The sequence below is a fragment of the Trachemys scripta genome, chromosome 4 (assembly GCF_013100865.1).
Source record: "Trachemys scripta elegans isolate TJP31775 chromosome 4, CAS_Tse_1.0, whole genome shotgun sequence".
Classification (NCBI taxonomy): Eukaryota; Metazoa; Chordata; order Testudines; family Emydidae; genus Trachemys; species Trachemys scripta.
Genome location: NC_048301.1, coordinates 59,043,530 through 59,052,162, shown reverse-complemented (window position 1 = coordinate 59,052,162; position 8,633 = coordinate 59,043,530). Strand labels below are relative to the sequence as shown.

Genomic DNA, 8,633 nt, shown 5'->3' with positions numbered 1-8,633 from the left:
TCAGGTTTCGGTGGACTGAAGTCTTGCCTCCAAGATCTGCTGACAAAGAAAACCAAGGGTGGCAATGGTGAAACAGTCCACAGAGAAAGACACCCCCAAACACAGCTCAACTGGAATGGTCAGGTGGTCATTCTAAACCCTTTTCGGTCCATTAGTGCAGGGGAAACAAATGAGAATGCTAGACAGCAGCTCAAGCTCAGTAGGCCCAGCTGTAATGAAGTTAATACCTATTTCAGAGGTATACTGCATGGCTTAGTTAGAACAATACCCCAGACACATGCTGAGTATTATTTAAAAGGGGAAGTATTTCATAGTAAAAAGGGGCATTACTGATTTTCCACACCAGTTCTCTGCCCTGGACAAGTTGGCTGCAATTGGTTTATGAGCCTGAACCAAAAATGCCAGTCAATGAAAAACATTTTTATGTTTAAAGTACAAAATGTAAGAGCTAACAGTGTTTTATTTATAGTTATACGGTAGGGGAGCTATGTACAGTTAATTACAAGCACAGAGCTAGTGCTGTGTATGGAAATATTGTACTGTTTAAAAAACTGCCAATAGTCTTCCTTAACAGACTCTGCACAACAATGATGGGTTAAACAATTCACCTATAGAGATAACTCCCCTCACACTGTTACTGCATACAAACCCATCATCGACTTCAAATAGGGATTTCTACAGCCATTACTCAAGGTTACTGTAATAAGCAGGTGAGGTTAGATTCAAAAAAGGATTCAGGTGCCTGACACTTTAGGCACCTAAATCCCAGAATCAGGCCCCACTGAGATTCACAACCCTGACTCCCACTCTGCTGTCGCCAAGTGCAGTAGGTGCCTAACTCCACTAGGAGTGTCCAAACCTCATCCCCTAAAACTGGCCCCTATAGGTGAGAAGCAGCAACCACCACAGCTCATACCTTTTAGCCCACTGGTTAGGATACTTCCCAGCGATGGGGGAGACACCCCATTTGAGTGTCCTTGCTCCACCTGAGGGGAAGAAGGAATTTGAACTGGGGTCTGCCACTTCTCAGGTGAGTGCTCTAGCCACCAGGTTATGGGATATTCTGATGTGAATACACTCCCTCCACCTCTGATGTGAAGGCTTGTACTCGCCTATGAATTTCACCAAGTGACCATGTTGATTATTTTAGTTTTGCCATCTGCTTTTGATACAGCTGACCAGGCTGTAGGCCATGTCAGGCATTGACAGTTGTGTCTTGGTGGCTCCATTTCTTTCCCTGGAAGAGAACCATGAAAGTAGTAGTAATTCAGAATTCTCTCACATAGTAGAAAAGGATCGCAGCTCTAGTCCACAAAACACAATATAGTCAGAATTAAGGGCTAAAGCAACGTAGCCTGATGTGGTCTCTGAAAACAAAAAAAAGTGTTAGTATGGTCTAGAAGAGCAATTTAGAGGCAACTTGGTATTTGTTCAGGGCCGGCTCCAGGCCCCAGCGAAGGAAGCAGGTGTTTGGGGCGGTATGTCGGGGTCTTCGGTGGTGAGTCTTTCACTCAGAGGGACTGAGGGACCCACCGCCGAATTGCCGCCAAAGAATGAAGCGGTGTGGTAGAGCTGCTGCTGAAGTGCCGCCGATTGCAGCTTTATCTACCCCTGCTCCCCTTTGCTGCTTGGGGTGGCAAAAAAGCTTGAGCTAGCCCTGTATTTGTTTATTCTCCCTCAGCAGTCACCATATCAAATTTACTCTTTATAAATGCATCTTTCAGCACCAAGCTAGACTTGATACAATAAAAAAATGTTCTCTGTTCCATACAACAATAAAACATTCTTTGATCAGAACAAAGTTGACAGGTTCTTAAAACAAGAGGAAAACTAAAATAAAGCTTTAATCTCTACAGCTGTATTAGTATTGCAGGCCCATCAGTAACCAACAGCAGCAAAGTCAGATGGCTATGCTGTAGCTATGGTAGTGCACAGAAAGGACTTTCATCTTGAATGTCTTCTTCCTGCAGCAAGCATCCGTATGGGTGGATTTAGGCTTTTTAGATGCCTCAAAATTGCATCTTCCAACCTCATTCATCGTTGGCCTCATGCTCTGCTTTCTTCAACCTCAGCTCTATATACCTTCTGAATAAGCATACCTTCTTCTGCACACTGGACATGACACCACCACTGCAGTCATCTTGTTCTCAACTGGGGCAAGACTGCAACTCTGTGGGATTATCTAAGCATCTCCTAGTTTGAGACAAAAATCAAGCCAACGTATGATATGAACGTGCTGTAACTTTTGACACAGAAAATTTATTTAGTTTCCTCTCCTGAGGAGTTTTTAACACTACCATGTTAAATGTGTCAGTAACCAAAACTCAGTAAATTAAAAATCATAACAGGATTTGTCAGAAGATATAGCAGTCCCATTCTTATAACCACCACATTTTTAAAAGGGGACACAAGGTAAAAGGCTGTTTGGGAAGATTGTTAGCTATACCACATTTGATTATTAAAACAAAGCATTTTAGTATTTAACTTAGCAGAATGAATGAAATGTTTACTCTTTGAAATTCAGTTTGGGCAATGAAGATAAGACTACTCACTTCCACTCTTGGATTTGCATACATTAGAATTTAAACAGAAAGCTGGCCTTAACCTTTACAGCAAAGATGGTGCTCTGCTATAATACCACTTCAGTGTTTGGGCTGGAAATAGTGCACAGAAATGTCTGTTTAAAGAAACAGATTCCATTGGACTTTCTAAAAAAAATTTAAAGGAACTATTTCTCAGGAATTTAGGATTTGTAATATTTTCCCCTCAGATGTAAACAAGTCTGAGGCCAAATCTGACCTGCTAGTGTTCCTTTAGCCAACATGGTTCTTTTCTAATTTGCACAACTGATTTCCCCCACACACACACCTTTATTTAATAGCTGGGAAGGGAAAGGTTGAAATGCATTATAATGGGCCAGAGTCAGTGCTGTGCAGATCATCATTTGGCAACATAGCATGGATTTAAAAAATAAAATAAAAATCTGTCAAATTGAGCAAGCTAGTGCATATGCTATGTAGTTAAGGAATTAAAATGAGATTCTAGACACAGATGACTCAGCTTCAGCCCAAAGACAGCACAGCATGGCTATAAATCCAGAGATTCATGACCCAATATATTAGCAATCCAGCTTTTACACCTTGTGCAGTAAGCCCATTTCCCAAGAAATCCATAAAATTCTAGATGAAAATGTTAGTGCACATAGAAACCAATTATGACAAGTCATTTCAGTTATTATAAGTATTCTTAAGTGTACCTAGTAAGAAAATACCTTATTTCTTAAACTCTCAGACACCAAAGGCAGTAAGAGGACAGACACTTACGAACTTGCTCATTCCTGCATTGCATTCCCAGATGAAGAAGCCATTGCATCCTGCATACCACCTGATAACTTCTAAATCTGGTATCTGGATTCCTTGCTCCTGTCTGAAGATTTTTCAAACATATATAAGGCTTTTTAAAAAGCCAAATGAATGTATTAAAGCTACTAAAATTGCCATGACAATCATGACCAGTCTCTTGGAAAATCTTTTATGACAAGGCTGAATCGGAGCAGCTGCTTTGGAAGCTTTAAACACCACATTTTCTCTTTGTACATTTGGTAGCATAGCAGTAAAGTTAACGGAATGCTCCAATAACCATTTGTAACAGCTTCAGAGATCAAGGTCTCTGCTTTGCCTCAGCCTTATTCCATCAGCAAGCAGGACATCACTGGAACAAACTCTTTGTACAAGAACAAACTGCATTCACACTTCATGCAAGGATGCTGAAGATGGTTGTGTCCTATTTATTACAATAGCAATTCAACCATATTCAGCACCAGTTCAGGGGAGCTGAGTTGTCAGCAATGGGTCAATTTTCATAGAGCAGATGGGGCTTACCATGTCAAATTACTACTGTACTATACTCTAGACACTTTCACATAAATGCCTCTGAACAGCTGAAAGGCTTTAAGTTGTCAACATTGAGTACAGGGCATCTCTCCACAGTAACAGGACAGGTTGCAAAGAGGCCACAAAGGAGGGGAAGTGAATTGAATTAAATGGGCTGCTATACTGAACATTGCTTTATTAATCTTCAGAGAGCAAGTGTTTTTAAAGAGGAAAATACTAAGTGTATGCATCTCCCAAATACATTCCTTGTTTCCCGTGAGACTCCACCACAATTTCTGATCAGAGCAGCAGCCAGACATGCCCTATTAGTGAAGTTCAGATCTATGTAGAGGTCCATCTAGTCCTTGTTTTTTGCCTCTGGAGTTTTTTTTTTTTTTTTTATAAATTAAAAAACAAATTCCCTAACACCAGCCTTGCCCTACTGGCCCGCTTTTAGTGACCAATCCCAGGAACAGTCTAAACTCTACTGGCACCAAGGAATTAGTCTGTTTTTTCTCTTCCACACCCATCTCCCTTAGAATATGCAAGACAAATCCCAGATCAAACTAGCACACAGGCAGCATTTCAAATAATCATCATTCCCAACCCTATGGAGAGGTGTAATTTCTAATAGAAGCCACCCCTGGTCAGTGAGAACTATAACTGGGAAGAATTACAAGTGTCTCCCTCCCAAGGATTTGGAGCTTACATCTCTGGGTTTGCCTGCAGGAAATGGCTAATACAATCCTCATGTCCAGTTATAGGTCAAGTGGTCCAGCAAACGAAAACAGCCAAACTGTGGAACCAATGCAATCTGAACTAAAAGCCACATCTCAGAGCGGTTTGTCTAAAGTGTTGCTGCCAGACCCTCTGCTACCCCATCTCCTCATCCCCACAGCCCATACAAAATTAGAAATAATTGTTCTTTGCTAGTTTAATTGTCCATTCACAGGGTCAGGCATATTGTGATAGCATTGCTCTGAGGATAATTATGGAGTTCTATTCCCAGATGCTTACCAACCACAGGCAAGTTTAACCTCTGTGCCTGGTCTCCTCCCCACCAAAAACCATTATACTCTCCCTCTTCTGTCAAGTGCCATTCAAGGCACAAGCATTCCCACCTCTTCCCGATCCACAGAGGTAAGTTAAATACAATGCCCTTTCCCACCCCTTTTCACCTACCCCGCATGGACCACAAGGAAAGTCAGTCTCCTTCACTATGTTAGTTAAGTCCCTTTCCTCTATTCCTCATCTTCACTCATGTTCTCAAAAAGTGTGAGAAGATCAGTCTAAAGCATACAAGTTTAGGCAGAAATCTCAATATATTTTTGTTCCCCTTAATTTTTTCCCTAAATATACAGGTCTTTTGAATACAGATATAGCTTACATGGCAGAATTATATAGACAATATCAGAGCACATTTACATCTTTAAACTTAGCAGCTGAAATCTCAGTTCCAGTGGCAGCTTCACAAGGGCTTAGTGGCTCCACAGCCTAACATTTAAATGGTTTGCTAAGTTCTTTTGTTTGCAAGGTGACAAGCTGGCAGTTCAGAACACTACAAAATGTCATACACTTGCTCGTCTGCGTTTGGAAGGCTCATGAGCAATCAGATTTAAATGCACAACTTGTTAATAAGGGACTAGTAAGCACTAAGGCTCAAGTGCTATTTGCTAAACCTAGGCATTTCAGAGTTTCTCAAAATGGCCCCATGGAGTTACTGACACACCAAGAGAGGTCTAAAGAAAGTCTACTCAACATGCCTTGCCCATCACAGGTTAGTTGTCACCAGATTACATCAATCAACTTTGAAAGTTCTGCAGTTTGGCCATAAGATGAGGCTACACTGCAATTACTGGCCTGTAAGCTTAGTTAGTTTCAAGCTGGCAAGAGAACAGGCCCTGGGGCTTCCACTGACACAGCATTTCAGCTGCCTTATGTAGCAAGTTCTCAAATGGAAACTCATCTCTCATCACTGCATACAGGGAGTTAAGCTCCCAAATCAGTGGAGATTTCACCATCCCCAGCCAAAGTAGCACATATGTAGTTTTCACTTATGTTCCTCCCAATATTCCCCTTTCCCCCCAAAAAACAAAATGCCATATTGGAGAGAGAGAGACTTTCATATGCAAAAAATATTTTAATATAGTAAACAAGTCAATTTACCTTTCACATGTTTTAAATAAGTTTGTTCATTAGTAAACAAAGCTATTTTTCCAAAACAATAGAACACTGCCTCTAAATTCATATTCTGCTCTCAGTTGATCCTATAAGTGGTGAAAAATTTGAACACCAGTAGCATTTCACAGGTAACAGAGTGGCATAAATAGAAGAACAGAGCATCAACAGAGAGTCAAAGGGAAAAGCTGACCCTGGTGATGGGGAATATTAAGCCACAGAATTCTCTTGAAGGAAAGACTAAAAATACTAGCTAAGATTCTATTGGTAGAAGTGTTCTCTTTCCATGCCTACCACTCATGTTTGCCTTGAGTTAAAGTTCCCTAAGCCATGCCTAAATTAAGGGAAAAGGTGCTATTTAAAAAAAAAAAAACCCAAGCTAGAAAACTGATTGAAAACCGTATTTAACTCAAATGCAGACACCGCTGTACAATTCTTTTTTTTTTTTTTAAACCAGATCAAAAGTAGATTTAAACATATTCACTTGTTAGTACATTTGTGTTAAATAGGGCTTTCAATTGAAGTAATCTAGCCGGAATCAAAAAACCCACCCAGTCCCCCTAATCTAAACCAGGCTCTACTGAAGCATACAAGGAGACCCAAAACCATAGATCTGGAGATGCTAATCAGAAGAAGACAGCCCTCTGGAATCACTCTTGATGAGCATAGCAAATAAGTGAATATGCTGCATTCTTTCCCTCTCCCAGCCTAGAAATCCAACACAGCATGGAGTTTTCTTTACTAAAAGAAACTTAGTAAAGCTGGGGGTCACATGCACTCTTCTGACGGGGTCTGTATGGCTTTAGGCATCCTTTAGCCACCAGGATCATTGCAACTTTGGAGCTTGGTTTCCTGCGATAGCCCTTTAAAACCAGTCAGGGTGTGCTCATTGTGTAGTTTACATAGCATATCTCTCACTTCTATACAGTTCTCGTCCGACTGTATATATCTACAAATACATACACAGATATAAACGAAATGCATCTGGGTACATTTCAGCTAGGCTGACATACCTGAGCTCCACTCTCTGTGGCTTCCCAGTACCGTTTACACCGTATTAAAACTAATAATTACAATTCACTCTGCCCGAGTCCAGCGCAAACCGATGGATGGGCAAACAGAGCCTCTAGTTGCGTGTCCGCGCCACTGTCCGCAAGGAGCAGACGCCGGAGCGAGGGGCGATGGTCCCGTGGCCCCCGGGCGGAGCCGGAGGCGAAGTCGAGTCAGGGTCGGTGGAGGCCGGTAGCTTGCAGAGGGAGCCGCCGGGCCCCTGTCCGGGTGGGGTCTCTGGGCTGCGCCATGTCCCGAGCTCGGCCCCCGCTTCCCCGCGATCAGTGGCTCCGATGCACCCGTTGCAGCACGGTGGGGTTGGGGGCTGGGCCGGGCTCGTTGCTCGACGGTGGCGTTGTCGAGGTGGCAGCGCGCTCAGTCCCGGCCGCCCCTTGGCCGGAACCCGGCCGCGTAAGCGGCTCCGTGGGGCTGGCTCCCCCGTGCCGCTCCGTGTGGGGCCCGTGCGTCGTCCGGCCGGGGGTGCTGGGCCCTGTGGGCTGGCGCACCGGCTGCCAGATGAGGCTGTAGTAGACGGCGAGCACGATGGCAGCCAGCGAGACGGAGAGCACGTAGGCCAGCACCGTGGCCAGGCGCACCCACTTCTTGTTGGTCTTGGCCGCCATCCGCGCCTTCTTGTCCCCGGTGTAGGTGGCGGGCTTGCCCCGCTCCGCCGGCGGCTCCTTCTCCTTCATGGGGGCCCGGCCCTTGGCCCGCTGCTCCACCGCCCCCTCCGTGGTGGGGGCTCCGCGCCGAGCCGGCCCCGCTCAGGACATGCCGGGGGCCCCGGCGCGGGGGAGGGGCTGGCGGCCCCGCGGCTGCTGCTGCCCGCCTGGATGCGGGGCCCGGCGGCTGCGACCCAAGCGGCCGCCGGGGCAGGAGGCGCCGTCTCCGCCGAGATCCCCGCGCTTCGCGCCGCTCCGGGGCCCGCGCGCTCCGTGTCTCCTGGCAGCGGTGCCGGTGGTCGCTTCGCAGCGCGGAACACGCGCGGGAGGGGGAGGAGTAGCGACGGGCGGCTCTTAAAGGGGCAACAGCGAGGAGGGCGTGTCCTTAAAGGGGCAATGCCCGCCCGCCCGGGCAGCCACCTGCCAGCGCCGAGCAGGGCAGACCGCTGTCTCGGCCCCGCCCGCCCCGAATCCATCAATGGGCACTGATCTGTCAACAGCGCCACGTGCCACGCTGCTCCGGGCCCCGCACAGACCCGCGGCGGCGGCGCGCGGCCCGACCCACGTGGCTGGCTGCTGCTGGCCATGTCCCGCTCTGCGCAGTAGGCCCGCAGCGCTTCCCTGCGACTGTCAGCACGGTCCGGGCGTGGCGCCTGACCGGGATTATACCAGCTGGCAGGACGAGCACGGCTGAGGCGGCTGTGCAGGCGCGAGGCGCCGGGTTCAGCACCGTGTCAGCCAAGCCCTGCTGGCACAGAGTGTCCTCACGCTCATATTTATAACACGTGTCATCACCCAACCCAACCTACCAAGCTTTGCCCAGGGCAATGCAACACCAGAGAGATAGAGAATCAGATGGGAGGCAGGGGGG

The 8,633-nt window shown here is 46.3% G+C and overlaps 1 protein-coding gene across 1 annotated transcript; it reads right to left on the bottom strand.

Moving 5' to 3' along the window:
• Window positions 1-5,997: 5,997 nt before the first annotated feature.
• On the bottom strand, window positions 5,998-8,100 carry INAFM2 (InaF motif containing 2). The gene has a single exon (XM_034769033.1). It carries the CDS (start codon window positions 7,790-7,792, stop codon window positions 7,382-7,384), a length of 411 nt encoding a protein of 136 aa, XP_034624924.1. The 5' UTR covers window positions 7,793-8,100; the 3' UTR covers window positions 5,998-7,381.
• Window positions 8,101-8,633: the final 533 nt, after the last annotated feature.

What these genes read in the sequence shown, in the direction of transcription:
- INAFM2 (XM_034769033.1), bottom strand. Translation starts at nt 7,792, where the DNA reads ATGAAGGAGAAGGAGCCGCCGGCGGAGCGGGGCAAGCCCGCCACCTAC.